The following is a 23,730-nucleotide window of genomic DNA, read 5'->3' as shown; positions in this document are numbered from 1 at the left end:
ATAAAGTGAAAAGTCCCCCATCTCTACCTTCCTTCCTTCCTGGAGGTAATGGTTATTAGTCTCTCTCTCTCTCTAGACTTTTTAAATGCACTAAAGCTTATTATGCACCTAGGAATATAAATATCTTTTCACAAATGGGATCATACTGTATTATTTTGCAACTCCCCCCCCCACTTCATACATTTTAGACCTCGATGTGTGTGTGTATGTATGTGTATACATATAATTTCATTTTTTAAAAAAATTGCTGCCTAGGATTCTGTTGCATGAGTGTTCTGTGGTTTATTTAATAAATTTTCTACTGAGACTTCTGCTTGGTTTTGTTTTCCACTCTTAACAGTGGGATTCTTGTGATTGTGTGTGTTTTCTAATACAGATTCTTAGCTGGAAGATATACATTCCTTAAATTTTTAGAAGGACATTAAAAAGAGTCAGAGGAGAGGGCTGATGCCTCACGACTCGAGACTTTGGAGTCAGTCTCAATAGGGTACTGTGGCTGGGCTGTCAGCTGTACGAGAGGGACAGAGCTGGTGACGCTGGTGACGTGTGCACACAGCTATGTCCTCTTAACCTCACAGCTGTGGTCAGCCCAGTAGTTCACTTGACTCAAGTCAAAACCACCAGGGGCCTTCCACTCCAGCGACTGCGGAGAAGGAAAGTTCTTTATTGGTTCTCAAATGGGATGGTGTGACTGTTGGAGGCAGCCAGTAAAATGAGCAAGGGATTGGAGCAGGCAGGACTGACAGATTCTGATTGGTAGATCTTTCCGGAGCCGTCCATGAGAGGTAGCCGTTTGTGGTGGAGTGGTTTCATTTTCTTATGTCAGCTGTGTTCTCTGTTTTTGCAGTTGGTCGCCCAATCCCTGTTCATCAGACTCTGCACCCAAGCCCGGAGCAGATTGAGGAGTTGCATCAGACCTATATGGAAGAGCTAAGGAAACTATTTGAGGCACACAAAAGGAAGTACGGTATTCCTGAGCACGAGACTCTCATTTTTAAGTAACTATACTCTGAGAAGGCATTTGAGAGGATGAGAGAACATCCCATTGGAGGATACATATTTTAAATAAGGACTTTTTTCTTTGACTCTGGAATCAAAGTGGCAACTGAAAAGTATTACTTGTGACAGATGTTGATGTGTATCTGTGGGAAATAAAAATACAGTGGGTGACTGTAGAAGAAAGTTGGAGATGACTATAATCCTTCTAATAATCCTCCTCATTTGGGAAGGTGCAAGCATTTCTTGGGGTAAGAAAAGGTTTAGGATTATTTGTGTGCTCAAAAAAAAAAAAATGACAGTTTCCAAAAATAATTAGACCCTTTTACCAAAATCACAAGAATTTAAGGCGGTGTCTTCACTAAATATGACAGTTCTTATTTAGCACAGCTGGAATAGTTAGGAGACGGTGTGTAAACTAATTTTCCATACCGAGCCAGAGGAGATCATTTCTTTCTTTCTTTCTTTCTTTCTTTTTTTCTGCTTGAACAGACCATTTTTTGGTGAATAATGTTACTTTTCAGAGTTAGATAATTTGATCCTTTAGGTCACATCAACCAATGCATTTTTATACAATAGTGCAGAATTTTTATGCAGGTTTTGAAATAGGATGAATCTACCATCTGGAAGCCCATGTGGAGGAGAGCATGTCTCCTCATTTCTATTCATGCTTAGAAATATTCATGCTTGTCATTTGCTCAGAAGTATGTTCATTTGCTATATAGACAAGGAGGTCTTTTGGGAGACATGCTTTAGAACATTAAAATTCCTAAAGGTTTTCATGGTAATAGAAATGGTTTTAATTTTCTTCCCAAATGGCCTCTTTGAGTAAGACCAGCTATGAGAGGAAGTGCACTCTCTGGTTGTGAGGTGCCCAGTTACAGCTGTCTGGTCCACGAGAGTGGGAACCCTGTTCCTCCTGTGCATTGACCTCTCCCCAGTGCCTGGGTCGGGCACAAGATAAGTACTTGTTTAGTGAATGTATTTATAGATGAACCCACAAACCACCTTTGCCTTAAGGTGAAGAATTTTTATGAACCTATTCTAAGAAAAGACCCTCTTTCAGAAGGAGAGAATGTGCTGGGTCTGTTTGTCTCAGGACAGTAATCGACAAGACTTACTTGTCAATTACCATAAGGAAGAAGAATGTGTAGTCTCCAGATGATGTCCATTGCTGCTTGTTGCTTCTCTCTCTCCTCCACTCTAGGTATTTGGGGGCACCTTCCCTGAGTTGTCCTCACTTACTAGTAATATATCTTCAGGCCCCTGATTTTTAAAAGACCAAGCCCTGGGCTAGAGCCTGGACTGAGTTCAGCATCAGCCAGACAAAACCGTGCTGGGGAATGCCTTGAGTAGGAGAGCATTTCACACAGGAAAAAGTGAACCTCCATGCTTCCATTTGAGGTTGTTTTGGCCAGCATCACTTTGGCTTCACGCTGGTTGAGCAATCCAGGAGTCCACTGACCCATGGCCTTGAAATTAGATCAATTTTGTAATCGAAGCAGGGAATAGGGCACAACCTATTTTTCATAGATGCAGAAAATTTGACTATAAATCCTTTTTTGGTATTACTCAACCCCAGCCAGGCATCAGGGAGCACCATTTACGGAAAATGACGCACCCCCCACTGGTCAGGGGTCAGTCTTCAGAAGAGAGCTGTGAAGGCCACGTAACCACAACAATAAAGACCTTTAAGTTATTATAAAACCCATGAATTTCATTCCTTTAGAGAAGCTTATTAAGCACTCACAGCACATAGTCTCTTGTGATTTCATGAAGGTATGATTTTTAATCTTGTACTTGGTGGTGGGGGCCAAGCTGACCCCCCCAACATCAGCTGGGTCATCTAGGAAGCAGTTAAAGTCCACATGTAGTAAAACAGAGGTGCTGAAAAATGAGAAAAGTTTTGCTCTGATGAATTTATCTCAAAATTTTGCCGTTTCAGAAATCCAGACATCAGCAACTTTAATTTTGGCATCTGTAAAAATCTTATTTTTAGGTACAAATTAGGGATTTTATCTCTTTTTCTTTCTCTGGGTCTCCAGAGATCTTAATCCAGCCAGAAGTCCCTTAATAAAAGTCCTACAGATTGCAGATGAATTTTTGCTACAGCACAAGTGGGAGCCATGTATTGTATTCACTAATATAGTGTGACAGAAGTCGCCTCTGTTTTAAAGATTCTCATCTACTCTGCAATTGCACATAAAATTTAAACAGCAAAGCAAAACAATAACAGCAAGAAAAATAACCCCAGGACACAGTAAGAGAAACTGCGCTAATTGCCTTGAGAAAATGTGCACTTACGATTTAATTTGGACATTTCTGTCTCCTGTTTCTCTTGAATACTGGGCACAGGCTGAGTCATTTCCTTTGTCTCACAGCTAGAAGGATTGAAATTATTATCCATATCCAGCTAAGTCGATTATGCTCACATTGAAGGTTGCAGCTTTGGTCCTTAGGAAGGCCAGACAGTTTTGCTGTGTCCCAAGGGGAACCAGGGCAAGAGATGCTGCATGATTTATGAAAACCCTTCACTGGGACTAGGGAGACAATCAAAGTACATATACTTCAGGGACGATGAGTAAGCCTTTATTGTGTGCATAGCATTAAAAGTACAATCCCTACCTTCAGGAGAAGGTACGCTTCTGTCCTGGGAAGCACAGAAGGTAGAATCGAGATGCAATGTCCACGCTTCTGTAACTTGGCAATTCTTCCAAACCACCGCACCCACAATGCAAATCACCAAGGTTTGTGACAAATAGGAAAACGCATTTTGGGTGCATTTACTCTGTCTTCTTTTCCTTGGACAAGAGACAATGTGGATGGGATTTTTTGATTGGTGGTGGTGGTGGGTTTTTTTTCCCCCCAATAGCCAAGATGGCCAGTCCTCATACTGTATTTGTCTTTTTTAAACTAAGTGATAGAATGCCTATCTCTGGGGCTGGGAGAGTTGCTTTCAAATAGATTTTGTATATCTTTTCAAAGGAAAAAAGAAACAAGGCGACTTCCATATAACCACCTAGTTGTGCCAGTTTCTCTAGGATGGCAAGTACAGAAGCAGCTTTTTATATTTAAAACCAAGGAATTTGTCAAATACCTTATATATCAGTTATTTGACTCAATCCTTCCCAAACACAGCCTCGTGCCTTAATATCTTATGTGGGAAGGCGAAGGTCTAACTCCATCCATTGTTTGCTCGTGGGATGATGGGTTCTGAGGTAGTAGAATCTGCATCTTGTGTGCCTTTTGTGTGCCTTTGATCCTGCCCCCCCTCCCCCCACGGAGCGTGGGCCTTCAGCGCTCTCTGGGGGGTGGGAGGGTGAACGCTTTTATGGCGCTAACCTGGAAGTTTGATGGACTGTGTCAATAGAAGCCAAGTTCTAGAGCTAGAACGGGCTTTGTGTCTGGCGTCAGTCCTTCTGCAGATGAAGCAGTTGAACCCCAGCGGCTTAATGTGGATTGGCACCCACTCCACGTTCGTATTCCTCTGCCCTGAGGGAACAGGAGGAGCTACGGCTCTTCGATAATTGTGGATTAATCAACCTGTGAACCCTCCTATAAAACTCAAGTGTCCAAACACAGAGCATGATTAAAAATACTCCTGAAATGCAAGAGATTTAACAACTCTGAAGAGAGCTCTGTCTTCTTGGGACCTAGAACATTTTTCTTTTTTGAGACCGGTACACCGCATTGTTGATTTTTTCCTTCTGCAAGAGCTATTTCGGTGATGTGCACTGGGGAACGTCCAAGTTTTTCAACAACAAGCTAATCCACTAGAGCCTTACTTATTGAGCAGCAGGATAAGGCAAAGTGCTTTATGCCCAGGGTGAGTGAAGGATCTCCCCTCTCAGTCACGTTGTGACCATTAATACAGGTCCAGGCAGTCCCGTTACTCAGAGGTGGAAGCAAATCTGTCACCGTACTGACAGCCCTAAGCCCGTTCTGGCTCTTGCTTCATCCAGCTGGGTTGTTACAGCTGCTTTTTTTTTTTTTTTTTTTTTTAACAGCTCTTAGATTCTGGTTAAGAATTATCTTAGGCTCTCTTGAGAATAAAGATAAATCTGACCTTCTTGTATTCCCAAGGGCTGTGTAATTCTCCCCTGCTCCGTTTCCAGACCCACTTGGAGCCCTCGGTCTTTCTGGTTGGTTTCCAACTGTCCCATGTGGGGTACAGTCATGCAGAGACAACCAGAAAACACAGCTGTGCTATTCTTTTCTACCTTCCAGGGGCTTCTGTTTCAAATAATCCTTTAGCCTCTGGTCCTCCACTAACTGGCTGGGTGCCCTGGGCTCTTTCCTTCCTCTTAGGAGTGAATGATCTCTATAAGGTCCCCTCTGGCTCTCTCTCTATGGTCTCTGCCTGGCCCTTGTTCTCTCATGGTAATGACATTTAGTGGGAGATGGAGCTTTATCTGCAGACTTCTTTTTCCTCTGCCATCCTCCCTTGTCTTCCTCTGGATATGCGGAGTGTTCAAATGACTGTCTCCCTTTCTTAGTATATGGAAAACATAAATTGCTACAGAGGTTTCTCCAGGAGCCCAGTGACCTTTAGGCATGGTGTTCCTAAGAAACAGTTTCATTCTCTAAAAAAAACTGGCGACATTTATTGAAGAGGTTTCCTTCTTTTTTTTTTTTATTGTGTTATGTTAATCACCATACATGACATCATTAGTTTTTGATGTAGGGTTCCATGACTCATTATTTGCACATAACACCCAGTGCTCCATGCATAATGTGCCCTCTTTAATACCCATCACCAGGGGTTTCCTTCTTTATATGGCTCAAAACTGTGAAATAACAATTTATTTCTTGTTAAAATCTTTATAGGAGATGGCGAATTTTTGTATTTTCTGTATTGGACGTGTTGCTGTGTGCTTTTTAAATGCTCTTGGTTTATAAAGTTTTGACCAATAAATGTGTTTTATGCCCAAGTTGTAACCATGTGAGCGTGGTGTTGTAGCTGAGTGGGATGGTTTTCCTGCCCACGCCTTGCCAAGGCTGGAGCTGCTTGGACCTGGGGGTGGACTCAGGCAAGGGAATTGCGGTGGTATTGTGAGCACTGAAGCTGCTCTACTGAAGAGCCAGGCCTGGAGAGTGCTCTTGACGGGAGAAAAGACGAAACAGAAAGCCGGCGCAGGGCTAACCAAAAAGTGCAGATGTGCCAGATGAAACGAGCAGAGGGCAGGAAGAGGAAACAAGCCAGGGAGGGGTCGCAGTTCAAATAGGAGTGAAACTTGTCAGATATGGAAATGTTCAAAAACTGGTAGAAAAATGGATAGATTCCAAAGCAAGTAAATCGCTGCTAATAGGTCCGGGGTTTCTTTTCAGGTGATGAAAAAAAATTTTTTTTATTATGTCAGTCACCATACAGTACATCATTAGTTTTTGATACAGTGTTCTGAAATTGGGTTGTGGTGATGGCTGGTCACACACACTGCGAATATACTAAAAACTCCCAAATTCCTCTCTTCAAATGGGAGGATCTTACGATACCGTGAATTATACCTCAATAAAGCGGCTTTCCACACTCGAGTCAATCATACACTTGGCAAAATAACAGAAAAAGCTAAAAACTAAATTTCTTTTTTTTTATGTGTCAAAAGTGAAATCGCCTCCCTTGGATGCAGGCATTTTGGACAACAGTTTATGCTTTGATTCTTGAGACCTGTTGGTGTTTCTGGTGTCCGTTATCAAAATAGGTGTTTTCAATACTCATTTATTTATTTATTTATTCAATCCTGAGCATGCCATTTATTAGCTCTGTGAATTTGGAAATACTCAGAACATTCTTTTTTTTTTTTTCCAAAGATTTTATTTATTTATTTGTCAGAGAGAGAGAGAGAGAGAGCACAAGCAGGGGGAGCAGTAGAGGGAGAGGGAGAAGCAGGCTCCTCACTGAGCAAGGAGCCCTATATGGGTACTCGATCCCAGGAGTCCAGGATCATGACCTGAGCCGAAGGCAGATGCTTAACGACTGAGCCACCCAGGCGTCCCTACTCAGAACATTCTTGAAACCTACTGTCTTCAGAGAGAACAGAAATATCTTCACATATTATTATTTTGAATATGAAGTTAGTTCTTTTTTTTCATGGCAAATTTTTATTTTATTTTTTAAATTTTATTTAATTATGTTAGTCAATACTCATTTAAAATATTTTTTTGGCTAAAGAACATGCTGAGTTATTGTGTAAAAATACTGCTTGGCTTTAATTTTTCCCAGTATTTTCTTAATACTGTAGTTAGAATAAATAAATAAATATAAATAAATAAATAAAACTGCTTAATACTAAGTAAATATTATCCTATAAAAACCATTAATATTTATTGACCACCTACAATGTGCCAGATATAGGACTAGGGACTTCACATACATTATGGCATTTAACTCTTAAAATAGCCCTGTGAGGTCAGTAATATTTTTATCCCATAAAGAATTGGGGTTCAGAGGGGTGAAGAACTTTGCTCAAGGCAACCCTCATGGTGGGGTGGTGGAGCTCAGATGTGATACCAGGTCCTCTGGCCAGAGCCCATGCTTTGGATGTAGGGCTCAGGAGACCTAGGGTATCTACCATCGCGGTCACTAACTTGGGTAGGTGACCTTGACTATGGAATGAGAAGGTGGGACATGACTGCAAAGTTTCTTTATGGGTCCATCTACTGGTGATTCTGTTCTAAAGCCATCTACATTTCCAAACACTGCTCCCCGCCTACCCCCTCCACATGTACCCCCATAGACCCAACAGGCACAGGAGGCTTCCTGAGAACTGAGAACAACCTTGAGAACCAGTTGTGAGATGGCAAGGTGTGTGGCCACCGTTAGAAGGACGGAGTAAGAAAGTTTCGTAAGTGGGCTAATATTTGTCGTCAAAGTTAAACATTTAAAATGTTAGCTTAAGAACTTCTGTTTAGCTAAAAGTCTTTATTTATTAGTTTGTTTATTTTGGTAGGTGTGACTGCATGAAGCATTAGCTAGGGTAAGGTCGGTTCTCCAAACCGTATTTTTAAATTCATTTTATTTCGGGCACCTGGGTCACTCAGTCAGTTAAGCGTCTGCCTTCAGCTCAGGTCATGATCCTGGGGTCCTGGGATTGAAACCCACATCGGGCTCCCAGCTCAGCGGGAAGCCAGCTTCTCCCTCTGACCCTCCCCACCCCCTGCTCGCGCCCGCACACACATGCACATGCGTTCTCTTGCTCTCTCAAAAATAAATTAGAAAAAAATCTAAAAACTATCCTTGTTAAAATATTTCATTTTATTTCTCACACATGTATATGTATGTGCCTGTTTCCAAGTACCTCTTAAAAGTTTTCTTCATACCACAGTTGCCTCATGTTCTGGATTTAAGAAGAGACGTCTTTGGTTGGACCTCTCCTTGCCTGCCTCCTCCAGTTCATCGACAACATCTTTAAAAACTCTAGATGGGGGGGTGCCTGGGTGGCTCAATCATTAAGCTTCTGCCTTTGGCTCAGGTCATGATCCCAGGGTCCTGGAATCGAGCCCCGCATCAGGCTCCCTGCTCAGCGGGAAGCCTGCTTCTCCCTCTCCCACTCCCCCTGCTTGTGTTCCCCCTCTCCTGTCTCTCTCTGTCAAAAAAAAAAAAAAATCTTTAAAAACTCTAGATGGACAGGAAATGTGATCTTTAGTTTGACCTGGCATGACATCTTACGTGTAATGCTGAAGTAAAGGAATACTGTGATGGCTCTTCGATGGCTTGACTCCATGAGAGCAGGATCATATTATTTGTCATTTCCAATTCACTTAACTTTAAAATAACACTGAACCTGTAAATATAGAATGTTAAGTCGTATTAAATAATTTTAGTGGGATTTGCAGAGGGTTTATATAGTACATCTATAGAGACGTTGGTATGTGGATAGATCTGCATTGCTGTTATTGAAATAACAGTACCCAAATAAAGGAAAATTTATTTTTTTTAATTATTATTTTTTTTAGATTTATTTATTTATTTGAGAGAGCGAGAATGAGAGAGAGAGAGTACATGAGATGTGGGAGGGTCAGAGGGAGAAGCAGGCTCCTCGCCGAGCAGGGAGCCTGACGCGGGACTCGATCCCGGGACTCCGGGATCATGACCTGAGCCGAAGGCAGTCGCTTAACCAACTGAGCCACTCAGGCACCCTAAAGGAAAATTTAAATCACAGGGAAGAAAAGCAAATGTGATTCATTTGGGAACTAGCTATACTTTTAAAGATGAATTTGATTTATATTTTGAATAATATACAGGCGATTGAACTTAGTGCCATTATTATTGCAAAGAAACCCAGGAGATGTGACATAGTGACAGTCCACAATGTTTCCACCGGAAGCAACACACTGTTTCAAACCAGGACACAAGCCTATCCAGGCCTTAACTTAGTTCTCTCGGAAATGGTATTCTGCCGGAGGGAGGCTATGTCCACTTGTGGGCCCCTTCTTGGTAATGAGGGAATGAGTCCTGAATTGGGAGTCCACACTTTCCTTAGCCCAGCCAGGCCACTATGATTCGGATCTTTGCTGATGCCTGATGAATGTCGTGACTCCATCTACATAGATAGCTAGACCGTCGAAGACTTAGCTGAAAGTTCACGGAAAGAAAGCCCTTTCTGCCCCCGTTCCTGTGCCAAGTTGACAGATGATATTATAGCAACGATCCACAGATCAAATAGGCAAATGAAAACAGACTGGTAGAATCGTGTTTGTCCAAATCTGTGTAGGCATCGTGACCTTTACATCTGTCTCTTTCCACTGTTCCTGTTGAGAGTTCTGTGAAACACACCGTTAGGATGATTTGACTACCAAGCTGAGTTTCGATGTTTAAGATGACAGAGTGTATGCCAAGCAGCATGCCCTGCTGACCACCTCTGGCCAGAGAAAACGCTTTTCAGAAGGAGCTCTGGGGATTGAACTTTGGAATCGCTCGGAAGCTCTTACCACATCCTTATGGCCTAACTTCATTGTGAGGGTTATTTCCTTTTCCACATCTTGATAGGCTTAGACACTGCCCCAGGGCCATTATTTCAAAGGAGAAATTTCTCTCTCTTCCATCCTGCCTGTGATTTCTCTTTGCTCTGGGCTCTCGTTTCTGTGAAACAGGGATGCAGAGGCTTCGGTCTGATCCTCTGTCTGGGGCATGTAATATGTTTTCTGCTCATTCACAGAGTTCCATCAGGGATAGTCTCTGCCAGGATTCTTTGGCAAGAATCCACTGAAGAATTACTTTCAGCTTTGTTTGTGGTTACTAGATTCAGTTGGAATTTCCTGCATCTCTTGGTGATTCAAAGATTCTCATGGAGGGGGTGGAGGCCAGGGCTGCAAGGTGTGTTTCTGCCAGTAAATCCAAGAAGTCTGGGGACTGTGAGGAGGAAGATGCTCAGGGCCTAGTCATTCGGAACATCTTCCCAGTCAGTTGGACAATCTTTTTTTTTTTTTTTTAAGATTTTTTTATTTATTTGTTTGAGAGCGAGAGAGAGTGAGAGCACCAGCAGGGGGAAGAGCAAAGACGGAGAAGCAGCCTCCCCACTGAGCAGGGAGCCCGAGGTGGTGCTCGATCCCAGGACCCCGGATCATGACCTGAGCCGAAGGCAGATGCTTAACTAAGCCACCCAGGCGCCCCTCAGTTGGATGATCGTGATCAAGCACTGACTTGGTGAAAAGAACCAAGGTGCAGGCCCCGTGTGCTGCACCCCCCCCCAACCGGCCCATAATCAGAAAACTATCTCATTGTAGAGAGAGGGAAATGAGTATCACAGGAACAGCATCAGCCCAGAGCTTTGGCCCTGTGAAGAGATGCGTTCCAGCTGGGAATCTGGGGAGAGCTCTGTTGGGAACAGAATCCACTGAGGCTTGCACGATAAGGAAGACTTAGGTGAGCACCAAGGGAAAGCTCAGGCAGAGGAGTCAGGATAAGGGTGACCAACTGGTCTCAGTTGGCCCTGGACTTCCCTGCCGTTAGCAGTGAAAGCTCCCATCCTGGGAAGCCCCTCCATCGAGGCCAAGTGGGACCCTCCCAGGCAGGAAAGCAGAATGCCACATGGCCCTGGTGTGGAGGGCATGGCGAGGCGCTCTGTCTACCTTTGGGAGGGATGACAGGGAAGCATTTTTTTTTTTTTTAATGTTCCAGAGAGCAACTTTTAAATGAATTTTTGGAAAATGAATATCCAACTCGGCTTTCTAATCCTGTGATACTCTGAAGTGTCTCAGTTTCTGTGAGTTCCATGTGAATGATAGTCTTAAGGCTCTGGGAGGTCTCCATACATTTGAGGGAGATTTTGTCATGAATTCTCCTTCATGCACTGTCTTGTCTGAGTGGCCTCAAACTAATGACAGTGACTATACCCTAAGAGTCTGGGTCCTGTGGAGAGGGTTGTGTGTATGTGTGACTGTCTCTTCTGGGCTTCAGTTTCTTTCTCTTCAAGGAGAAGTTATTTTCTCCTGTAATGGATTTCTAAAATATTTTTATCAAAGGGGTGCTTAGACACTGGAACTTCTGAAACAGGAGATAAACTTTGAAATCTGAAATGTTAGGAAATGCCCTAGTCTTTACATAAACTTTAAGTTTTTATTTGTTTTTTCCCCCTACCTTTTACTTGTTAAAAACATACATACATATTTAGATCTTATTTATTTTTTATGCCTTGTTCCCGGAAGGACCATAGATGGAATAGTTCTGTTAGAGATTTGAGAATCTTATTCATCACATGAAACTTAATAAAAATGAGAATTGAATATCAGAACATAAAATTTTGAGTATTCCCTTACAATAATAAAATTATCTCTCCTACATGGAAGATCCCTTGAGTAGTAGAAACTAGCACTCTTTGGGCGCCTGGGTGGCTCAGTCGGTTAAGCATCCGACTCTTGATCTCAGCTCAGGTCTTGACCTCAGGGTCGTGAACTTGAGCCCCGCATTGGGCTCCACACTGGGCATGGAGCCTGCTTAAGAGCAAACAAACAAAAAGAAACGAGCAATCACTGATACTTTTACATCTTTGCCACGGTTAAATGAGCACATTTAATCTTGAAACACAGTTTTCTTTTAATGTAACAGGATTTTTAAAAATTTTATTTATTTACTTGAGAGAGAGAGGGGGAGAGCATGAGCAGGGAGGGGGAGAGACAGAGGCAGAGGGAAAAGCAGACTCCCCACTGAGCAGGGAGCCTGATGCGGGACTCGATCCCAGGATCATGACCCGAGCCGAAGGCAGACGCTCAACCGACTGAGCCACCCAGGCGCCCCTTTAAACACAGTTTTAAAACTTGTTTTTATATCCTTCCCACTCCAAGTACCTTGGCAGACTTAGCTTAGGCTAAAGTTGAACTCCCCTCAATTAGGGTCCAGGGTTACATGACCACAGTCAAATTCCTAAAGAAACAGAAAGTTTCCCATGAGAAGCATCTGTCTAAATTATTCTTTCCACGGTGACTATTCTTGAGACTAGGTTTAGAAAAACTCTAGATTGCTTCAAATCAATTCCAACTCCAGAGACTCAAGAAAGCATTAGATCTTCGACTGACGTAGCCAGTTAAAGAGCAGATAGAAATGTCAACTTCATGCTTCTTTTATCATGGAGGCAAAAAATACCACCACACCTCCAGCTACCCCATGTAGTTTAAGGCAGAGAGGAGAAAGGTGTCCACTCTCTTCTTTGACTTTATTAGAAACCTTGCTATCTTTCCCAGAATCCCTCTGGCAAACTCTGCTCGATATCTCATTGGTCAGAAATGGGTCCCATGGGTCACACCCAGCTACAAATAGGGCTGGGAAAGTGACTACTGACTTTCCATTCTCTTTAACAGGGGTTAGCAAACTTTTTCAGTCAAGGCTAGGACAAGAAATATCTTACCCAATAACTACTCAACTCCACCATTATAGTGCAAAAGTAGCTGTAGATAATTGTAAATGAATGAATGTGGCAGTGCTCCAATAAAACTCTTATTTATGGACATGGAGTTTTGAATGTCATGTAATTTTAATGAAATAGTCTTCTTTTGATCTTTCTTTAACCACTTAAAGCTAAAACCACTCTTAGTTCACAGGCTATATAAAAACAGGAGGCTGACCTGATTCGGTTTGCGGACCCCAGAGGAGGGTGAGAATGGTTTTGGGGGTGGGGGGCACACTCTAGTGCTGCTGCAAATAGGCTCTGTACCTTGAATATAGAATATTGGAAAGTGATGACAAGCTCAACCCATCCAGCCAACTTTAATTTTCCTGAGGTCAGCAAGCAGATTCTGCTTCCAAATCATGTTCTTTGTCATGAACACATTAAATCTACCAGGTGCCTTTAACTCAGAAAATCTGTATTGCTGATATCCAAGAGATCTATCTATTTTTTACATATTTTCTTTTAAATTGCCCTGTAATGACTGCAAAACTGGATCAGACCTATGTGAACAAACTCTAGAATGGAGTCTAGAACTATAATCAGAAAGTTATTGACTTCATAACACAGACATTTGCACAATTGCTCAAAGGTCTGTTTGTATGAGCTTCAGAATGAAAATTCAGAGATAATACTACCTTAGATACTAGTTAAAACAGAAAAGCAATATCTTAGATATGTTGATCTAATGATTATTCTTTTTGAAACTATTTTTTTAAAGATTTTATTTATTTATTTGAGAGAGAGAATGAGATAGAGAGAGAGAGCATGGGGGGAGGGTCCGAGGGAGAAACAGACTCACTGCTGAGCAGGGAGCCCAATGCGGGACTCGATCCCGGGACTCCAGGATCATGACCTGAGCTGAAGGCAGTCGCTTAACCAGTTGAGCCACCCAGGCGCCCTTTTGAAACTATTTCTAAAACATTACCTTTTCATCCCCTTAGAAAGGTTCTGTATTTTTTTTTTTAAAGATTCTATTTATTTATTTGAGAGAACGAGAATGAGAGAGAGAGAGAGAGCACATGAGAGGGGGGAGGGTCAGAGGGAGAAGCAGACTCCCCGCTGAGCAGGGAGCCCGATGCGGGACTCGATCCCGGGACTCCAGGATCATGACCCGAGCCGAAGGCAGTTGCTTAACCAACTGAGCCACCCAGGGGCCCTGTTCTGTATGTTTTCTTTTGAACTTCACAGTTAATTTTATAATTATGCTGTATGTATGTGTATGTAAATATAAGAGTATTATATACATACACATATATAATACAATAAAGCATGATATATATCATTTATACTACATATAATATATGCATATAACTATACATATATACTATATACGTATATATACATATTAGTCAGCACTGTCTCCCTCCTAAGAAAAGAAATTTGAGTTGTGTAGCTAAACAGCCTAGGGATTCAGGGATCGATCCAGATGCTCAAATGAAATCATCAGAACTCAGTCCTGCTCCATCTCTCTTCTCTCCACTGTGTTCACTCCACTGTCCGACTCCCTTCATGGTCGTAAGATGGGCACCAGCAGCTGCAGGCACACATCCTACCAGGTCAGCACTCCCAAAGGAAAAAAAAACTTTTCCCTAGAATTGGGTCTCATTGTACTGACTTGGATCACGTGTCCATCCCTGAACGCATCATTGTGGTCAAGAGGTTGGAAATACGCTGACTCGCCTGGGCTCCGTGGTTGAGTGCCCCTCCCCTAGAGATGGGGAGATTGTGGGGCCCGCTGGCTTTCTGAACCACATGGACAGAGAATAAAGGATAAGTGGTTCCCCAAAGGAAATCAGGGTGAATGGATTCCGGGAAGAAAAAAATAATTGTCCACTACGATAACATTAACATTTGACTTCTAACAAAGGAATCAGGAAGAGAATATGGAGACTCAGAGGAAATGGATGAGAAATGGGAAAACCATGGGAAGGTGAGGAAAGTGTTTTATAGTAAACTGGGCAAGGTCAGTGGTTCATAATCTTGGCAATGTATCAGAAAAATTGAAGTGGTTAAAAGCAAAACAAAACAAAACAACGAAACAGATTTCTGCACCTTATGCCAGACAGACTGAAGCAGAATCTGGGAAACTGTGGTCTGGGATTCTGTTCTCTTTGTAAACCACCATAGGCAGTAGATCTGCAGCTTTATTCGTAGACTTGCTTTGGGAACTACCGAACGAGGTTGCATTAGAGCATGGGCTGAGTGGCCGTAGCAGAAAGACCGCGAAGTACAGAGGCGGGAAGAAATTAATTTCTGTCTCACATAATAGTCTGGAGGTGAACAGTCCAGGATGGTGGCCATGTTTATTCAAAAGCAAAGGTCCTTCCGTTTATTGCTCTGCCATCCCCTCTGGTGCTGTCCTTGTCTGTACAGTGGAAGCTGGCTGCTGCCACGTCCATGCTAGCCCACGGCGAGAACAAAATGAGGGCAGAGAAGCACTGAGTTGTGAAGGCCAAGGCTCCAAAGTGCACACGTCACTTCCACTTTCATTATATTGGCCTGAACTTAGTCACATGGTGCAGCAAGTGCAAGGGAAGCTGGAAAGTATAGTCTTTCTCTCACCTGAGATAACAATATATATTTTTTTCTTGTTTCTATAAACACACCCCCCCATATCTACTTAAGTAGTTAGGTGGGTCTATGCCGAGCAAAAATTGGACACCTACAGGCTTTCAGTCATGACTTTCAGTTAAATGTGACAAGTTGAATTGCATTAATCTTGACTTCTTTGTGAAACTCCTCTGAAGTGAGAATAAAGGAATAAAAGTGGTGAAAACTCAAAGAGAACAGGGGAGGAGTAAGAGGAGAAAGTGATGTCAACACTATTTTGCAAAATGAAAAACAGATGGACAAGTGGTAACTGACTTGGCAGCACAGAAAAAGCAGAAATTGTATGCTAGAGAGAGTCCAGGGGTAGAGTCCAGTCAGAAGCAAGTGATTGCCATTGCAGGATCTCAGGAAGGCCGAGCATGGAGGCCACCACGTATCTGAAGTCCGGTGTGGAGGGGATCAAAACCAAGGAGGGTCATCAAAAATCTCTAAGGAGCAGACTCTCAGATTCCCTGCCCTAACTCTAGCAGCTTGTCCATACCTGAGCAGAGCACAAGAGTTTTGCTCTTGGAAATTCTAGAGAAACTCTAAGCTCTGGAATACCAGGCCCAACAGAGAGAGATGGGGTGGTGAGGTGCCTCTAAAGCAGATTGAGGGACAGCCTCCATTTTGAATGGTAATTCCCAAACCCCCTTCCCACACGAGGTTCCCACAATCCTCAGCAGCCAGCTTTCTATCATCCCAATAGGAGAATGGATGATTCCTCTCCGGGGAAACCCACCAACCCAAGACAGAAGACCCACAGATTTTACACAGAGCTGCTGGTCAGCTTTTTAGTGTCAGTAACGGACATTCAAGAGTTACCAGAATTTTCAAGAAAGGCTTCCAACAGGAGATAAAACAAATGAGGAACGTGAGAGAGAGGGAACCGGCAGAAGAAAACTTCAGAAAACGGTAATTTATACCTTGAGAGAGATAAGAGAAAATTTTATAACAATAAAGAAGAACAGAATGCTATGCAAAGAAGAGCATTTAGAAAAAGAAAGTGACGTAACTATAGAGCCTGTTGCGGGGAAGGACAAAAATAGGCACCGGAATGTGTGAGGGAGCCAAATCCTCACATTGCATGGAAGAGAGCCAACAGATGAAGTCTCAAGGTAACAAATCAAGAAAGAGCAATTTAAGCATGTGATTTAGAGGCGCCTGGGTGGCTGAGTCACTTAAGCGTCTACCTTCAGCTCAGGTCATGATCCCAGGGTCCTGAGATGGAGCCCCACACCGGGTCTGGATTCTCCCTCTCCCTCTGCCCCTCCCACCCCCCTGCTCATGCTATTTCACCTTCTCTTTCTCTCTCTCGAATAAATAAATAAAATCTAAAAAAAATTTTTTTAAGCATGTAATTTACATATAAATACATAAAGGAAAAGGTAAATGAACTGAAAATGATTAACTCCAGAAGTGGGAATGGAGGGTGGGAGAGGTGAGGCAGGAGACTGCTGCTTTTCATTATAAATCTTAATCTCAGGAAAGAAACTGAGTGTTACTGGAGTGGTTGGGGGTGGGAGGGATGGGGTCGCTGGGTGATAGACACTGGGTAGGGTATGTGCTACAGTGAGCACTGTGAATTGTGCAAGACTGTTGAATCACAGATCTGTACTTCTGAAACAAATAACGCAACATATTTTAAGAAAAAAGAAAAAGAAGAAGATAACAGGAGAGGAAGAAAAGGGGAGTATGTCAGAGGGGGAGACGAACCATGAGAGATGATGGACTCTGAAAAACAAACTGAGGGTTCTAGAGGGGAGGGGGGTAGGGGGATGGGTTAGCCTGGTGATGGGTATTGAGGAGGGCACGTTCTGCATGGAGCACTGGGTGTTATGAACAAACAGTGAATCATGGAACACTGCACCAAAAACTAATGATATAATATATGATGATTAACATAACAATAAAAAAATAAAAAAAATAAATCAGTACTTGGCTTGCTAATTTGATTTGCGAATCCGTGCATATGACAACAGTAAAATACATTCTAAAATTTTATTAGTTTTTATATTATCCTGGAATGGTTTATATATACCTTAAAATAATTAAAAATGTTAATATCTCATATCGCAAAGATTACTTCTTCACAAGATGTTGAGATATAAATGTATGAGAAGCCTCTATGTGAAATAATTAGTGAGAAGATACACAGATGGACCAGGGGGAAAAGGCAGTTTATGAGGGAGCTCACGGACTTAAGACATGAAGGCATTTGAAAGAGTCTGGGAACTTTTAGGAGGGAAAGTGAGAATTCCTATTTTAAGAAATCTGAGCAGACCATTATTGTCCAAACTGCCAAACATCTACAGAGCGTTGGCAGATGTTGTAGAAATCACAGATGCTCTGTTTAAAAAAAAAAAAAAAAAGTTTGTTTATATATTTTAATAATAGGAAGTCATTTTGTTTGGATAATATTGGGAAATGAAGACGTGTTTTTCCCTTTAAGCTATAACCAGAAATGCTTTGCAGAGCAATAAGTCAGACACGTACTAATTGACTTCTCAAAACTCTGTCCCGCTGACTGGCACTCACTGACTGGCACCGCTAAACGGGTCAGAGACTTGCTCTCTCAATCTTACTCTGAGCTAAGAGTGCCCACGTGTTCCAGTTCTGGCCAACGGACTCTAAGGGTGTCTGGTCAGGGGCCTCTGGCAAGTGCTTTTCTCCCTGATAAGGAGTTGGTGCATTGAGAGAGGGATTCCACGTGATGCCTTTGGACAACGGGATGATGTCATTTTGGAGCTCTCAACCATCTTGAAACCACAAGGGCAAGGCCAAAGGAATTTCCAAAGGCACGGATCCAAAGCCAGGGCAGCAACAAATGTTGTAAACCAATACCAGTAATGAACTCAAGCCTCCCTGTTATGCAAGAATAAAAAAGAAAAGTTTTCTGTTTTGTGCAACAAAATCAGTCCTGTTTTCACCATTGGTCCAAGTATGTCATCATATTATATCTATAAATAACATTATGATCTCAGTGTCCCCTATATGATAGGGCAGTGCCCTAATTACTATAGGGCAGTGCCCCAGTTACTATAGAGCAGTGTCCCCTATAGTAATTGAGTGAAGGAAGGTAAAAGGATTCACTCACATCAACATGATCATTCTGTGACATTTGTACACTTGTATGAAAGTTTAAAACAGCTTTTCAAGAAGTGCTCCTTGACACACAGATATTGTAGGTGTGATGACTTAGGGACTCCCTCGTCCCTGGGGCTTGCTTAGAGGGACCTGGGGTGGTAGGCATCTCTAGGACTGCTGACGCCCCCGGGGCACTGAGAACTCCTTCTGGGCCGCCTTGTACATTTACCCTCAATGCCCTCTACAAATATAATCCTTAACTCTGAGTGCCATTGAGCATGATGTGCCAGGAAACCATGCTCTAGGATTTACACATAGCGTTATGTGCATTCTCTGTCTTGGTCTTTGCAGTTATTGTGAAGTTATTATGAATCTCATCCTCCAAATCCTCATCCTCAGTAGAAACTGAGTCCCTGGATAAGTTAGATATTTGGGGATTTAAAAAAGTCAGACATTGTATCACTACAAAAAGAACTTTACCCTATAAAACTTGATTTTTAAATTTTTAATCACCCATTCTGGGTTTGGGCCATTTTCACTTTAGCAGTTGATTCCCTTGACAAACGCTCAGCAAGCATTTGCTGAGTACCTGCTATGTACTTAAAGGCCTAAGAGGAGAACATGTTAACTGAAATTTCCTGAAAAACATGCCAGAAATAGGCAAAAATGAGAAAAGGGTTAAGCCTATTAGGTTGGCCTCTGAATTCTTACCGTATGGGACCCATCTACCTGGCGTGATATCCTGTTGGTTCACATGGGTAAAGGCTGCTTTAAACAGTGAAAGAGAGTGAAGTTCAGGGGTGGTGGATGGCCAGAAAGACGTAAACCTCCTCCCCAGGTCTTTCAGCATTAACACCCCCCCAAAACTATTATTATGTAGGAAATAAAGTTTACTTCTTGACTTTAGTCACAATTAAAAAAACAAACAAACAAACAAACAGTAGAGTGTCCCAATGCCCACGACCATATTCATTATCCCCAGCTCTCCCGTCGTATTTTACACTTCCCTCCGAGTCTACTGGGCAATAACGAACTTTGATCGCTCAGAGTGGGTGGTGGGAGGAGGGAGCGAATGGGGTGATGTGATGGAAGGATGTTTTGGCAACCACAGAGCTGAAAGCTGACAGAATGAGGGTGGTTCGGCCAGCTCAAATCTTTTTATTTGTGGTCCGTGGAGATGTGACGAGACCAGAAAAGCCAGAACAGAAGACAGTGGGCACATTGTTCTGCCGGACTGAGGGCCCATGTGCTTCTGCACCATTTGTTTCTTTGGCCTCCTGAACTCCACTAGATGGCATCGTACTTGTCCGCCATGCCAGCCGCTTATGGAAAGAACACGGGGAAGAGTCTGTGCGGGGAGCAGGCTGGGCTCCACCCAAACATGTGTGGCATTTCTATTTGTTTCTTTAACTTCCAGGGCTGTTTGTCTGAGACCCTCAGCCCTGGGGCCACGGCTGGCCAGACATTTTATTTCCACTTGTGAACCAGGACGGTGGGGCTCTGGTAGGGAATGAGAGGGGCTTGGGGGACCAGAAGGCCGGTCCAAACTTCTCTTTATATACATGAGAAAAACAAAGCCCTAACGGGCCAAAGGAATTTCCCCAAATCCCTAAACTACTGAACAACAGAGGCCAGAAGTTGTCCCTGCTGGGGAGCCTGCTACTCCTGGGTCTGTGACCCTGGCCAAGAAACTTGACTTCTCCAAACTGAAGCGTTCTCATCTGTAGAGATTATAAAAGAACGTTTTCTATAGGGACAGGAGATGTAGTTGAGATTATGCACATAAAGAGCGTGCTGGAAATGTTTGCTTTACATTCACACTGCTTCCTAGCCCGTGTCTTCCTAGCCTGTGTCTTTCCATTCGGTTCTGCATCTCTTTAGTGTGCTAATCTAACTGTGGGAATCACAATAAAAAGCATCCCATTTGCCAAAAATCATGGAACTATACCCGACAAAGTGTGATTTTTACTACACCGAAATTATAACTTAGTACACGTGAGGTTTTTTTTTTTAAAAAAGGCATTTATTCCATTTTAAAGTATCAAGTCCCATTAAAATCATATAACCCTATCATTTATTTTTTTTTAAGATTTTATTTATTTATTTGACAGAGAGAGACACAGCGAGAGAGGGAACACAAGTAGGGGGAGTGGGAGAGGGAGAAGCAAGCTTCCTGCAGAGCAGGGAGCCCGATGCGGGGCTCGATCCCAGGACCCGGGGACCATGACCTGAGCCAAAGGCAGACGCTTAAAAACTGATCCACCCAGGCTCCCCTAACTCTATCATTTAAAAAGGCCCTTACACAGTTACAGGGGCCAACTTAAAACATGAAGGATAAAGGTATCAAGTTAGAACGGAATTTAAGTACTTTAATCTTATTGTAAGTAGGAACCGACTGAGGTCAATGTGGGTGCAGTTATTTATATTTGCCCAGAGGATGGGTTAAGTATTCAAAAAGCCTCAGCAGCCAATTAGAAAAAAAAAAAAAAAAAGTGGTTAGAGACAGTTTGTTTGGGTAGTTTTAAGGAAACTGCTGATTTTCTGTTATAGTTTATGTTTTATTAATAAACAGAAAACTTGCATTTCAAGACTTGAACAATTTCCATGAACTCCAGAAGTTCTTTCTCTGAAGCTTTGTGAAGTCAGAATATATTTTCCTGCTTTCCTTTCTCCCGAGCAGACGTAACTTCACTCCTCTGGAAGCTCATGACATGTAATGGTGTTACCAAGATCTACCCCACATCATAATTATTTGTTACTCTGTCTTATTTCCTCATCTAGATTTTTTAGCTTTTTGAGGTCAGGACTCTCTGAATAATGGTGCCATTCCTCATGGTGCCTAAGACTGTGCTTGCTGAGTGAATGAAAAAATCAGTCATTGTTAACTGATAAAACAGAATTAAGAAGGAATGCCTTGTTTCTTTGAGAACTGAAGGAATGAAATAAGATCAACAAACAAAATGGTGTTTCATTATTGTTAACTGGTAGGGGCAGCATAAAGAACAATATATTGTGTCAGAGGGAACTCTAGGTCCTTGATTGAGTAAATAGACAATCTTCCATTAACACATCCATTATTTTTAAGTGAATGCTCCTGACTGAACCTGGAATCAGGACATTGGGACTATAATCCCAGCTCTGTGACTAGCAAACTGGGGGAACTTGGCCAAGTTACTTGAGCCTCTGCATATCAGTTTCCTCCGCCATACAATGAAGGGATTGAAGTCAACATTAGGTCATCACCAAAGTTCCTTCCAGTTTTAGCGTCCAGCAAGTGTGGGGCTGTCTGTGTCTGTCTCAATGTTTGACTTCAACATTGTTTATTTTGCAAACTCTTTATTGATACTATAAACTAGATCTCCACATTATATTGAATTTGGAGGTCTTATCACTTTTATATCTCTCATACCTGTTCCATGAATTATAGCTTTGTTTTGTGTTTAGATAAAAGGGACATCTAGAGATTATCATGGCCAGGAATTCTGAATCTGAGGTGTCTAAACCCATGGGCTTTAAGGGCTCTATGAACCCCTAAAATCCTGCCACTCTTTATTGCTTTTCTCTACCTTCTTTTTATTGAAAGCACTATCATTCTTGAAATTATCATACACTTTAATTTTTTTATCAAGTCTCTGTTTGAGCTGCACACATGCGTGCACACACACACCCCTAGACTATAAAGCTCCAGGAGGAGAGCACCTCATTCTGTCTTGTTCACCAGTGCACCCCAGTGTCCCCAGAATGGGGCCTGGCACTCAGCAGTTGCTCAATAAACATTTGTTGACTGAATAAGTGTGTAAACCAAAACTAAGTGGATTATTTTGGAACCAATCTCATTCACTATCCCATTCCCAACCCACAAATCCAATTCCAAATTCTTTAAAAATATGTAATTTCTGAAGAATGTAACAAAAGAGAGTGGGATATATCCCAAATATACATCAAACGTCCCCAAAGCCCTCTTTACCCATTCATCTGTCCCACATTTTATACAAGGCAGTGGTCTTGAACTCTCTTTTCTCTTTCCTCCCCAATCTCTGACCCAGACTGCCTCCCTTGTCTTCCTCATTTCTTCTCTCCCCCATCTATACCCTGGCCTATTCTTTAAAAAAAAATTGAGCTATAATTCTCACACAGTAAAATTCACTATTTTAAAGGGTAAAATTCAGTGGGTTTTTGTATATTAACAAGGTTGTACAGTGATCACCACAAATTCCAGAACATTCTCATCACCCTATAAAGAAACTGGTACCCATTAGCGGTCATTCCCCATTATCCCTTTCCTCAGTCCCGGGGCAGCCAGTTATCTCTTGACTCTATCTGGATTTACCCCTTCTGGACGTTTCACACAAATAGAATCTTACAATATGTGGCCTTTTGTGGCTTCTTTCACTCAGTGTGACGTCTTCAAGGTTCATATGTATTGTAGCACGTGTCAATCCTTTCTATGGCTGAAGAATATTCCATTGTATGGATTTACCACATTTTGTTTATCTGTTCACGAGAGTATGGCCATTTGGGTTGTTTCTTCTCCTTGGCTATTAGAAATAATGTTATGAATATTCATGCACAAGTTTTTCTGTGAACAGGTTTTTCTGTGTTTTCAATTTTCTTGGGGACTCTACCTAAGAGTGGTATTGCTGGCCATAAGAAAACTCCTCCCAAATCGTTTTCCATAGCTGCTGAAACACATTTACATTTTCACCATCAGTTAGAGGCCTTCAGATTTCTCCACGTCTGTGCCAACAGTGGCTGTCGTCCGCCTTTTTTTTTTTTTTTAATCATGGCCACCCTCCCGGGTGTCAGATGGTATCTCATGGTGATTTTGATTTGCATTTCCTTAGTGACTAACGATACTGAGCATCTTCTCATGAGCTCATTGGCCATTTGTATACCTTTGTTAGGGCTATTTCTAGTCAAGTCTTCTGCCCATTTTTAAATCGGGTTATTTGACTTTTTATTGTTAAATTGTAAGAGTTCTTCATATACTCTAGATACAAGTCCTTTGTCAGAGATACGATTTGCAAATATTCTCTCCCATTCTGTAGGTTGTTTTTCACTTTGTTGATGATGTCCTTGGAAGCAAAAAAGTTTGTAATTTTGGTGAAATACATTTTATCTACCCAGATCTATTCTTACTTACCCTCCACATTAGCACCCTTAGGTAAGTCAACCT

General features: G+C 42.2%; 1 protein-coding gene across 5 annotated transcripts in view; it reads left to right on the top strand.

Annotated features, from left to right (window-relative positions):
- MOGAT1 (monoacylglycerol O-acyltransferase 1) overlaps positions 1 to 16,766 on the top strand; it is a 47,839-nt gene extending 31,073 nt beyond the window's left edge. For 4 of the 5 annotated variants that reach the window (XM_028105320.2, XM_028105325.2, XM_028105326.2 and 1 more), the window contains 2 exons: positions 848 to 962; positions 16,177 to 16,766. In XM_028105320.2, coding sequence (XP_027961121.1) covers positions 848 to 962; positions 16,177 to 16,327 — 266 coding nt within the window. In that variant the 3' untranslated portion in view covers positions 16,328 to 16,766. Of the gene's footprint in view, positions 1 to 847; positions 5,935 to 16,176 lie in introns of those variants that run through there. The other variant, XM_028105322.2, reaches the window with a different exon arrangement.
- The last annotated feature ends 6,964 nt before the right edge of the window (positions 16,767 to 23,730 follow it).

Source organism: Eumetopias jubatus, unplaced genomic scaffold (genome assembly GCF_037043125.1).
Source record: "Eumetopias jubatus isolate StellerSeaLion01/CBP00866 unplaced genomic scaffold, mEumJub1_p1.0 scaffold_3, whole genome shotgun sequence".
Classification (NCBI taxonomy): Eukaryota; Metazoa; Chordata; class Mammalia; order Carnivora; family Otariidae; genus Eumetopias; species Eumetopias jubatus.
This window is presented reverse-complemented; position numbering and strand designations above follow the sequence as displayed.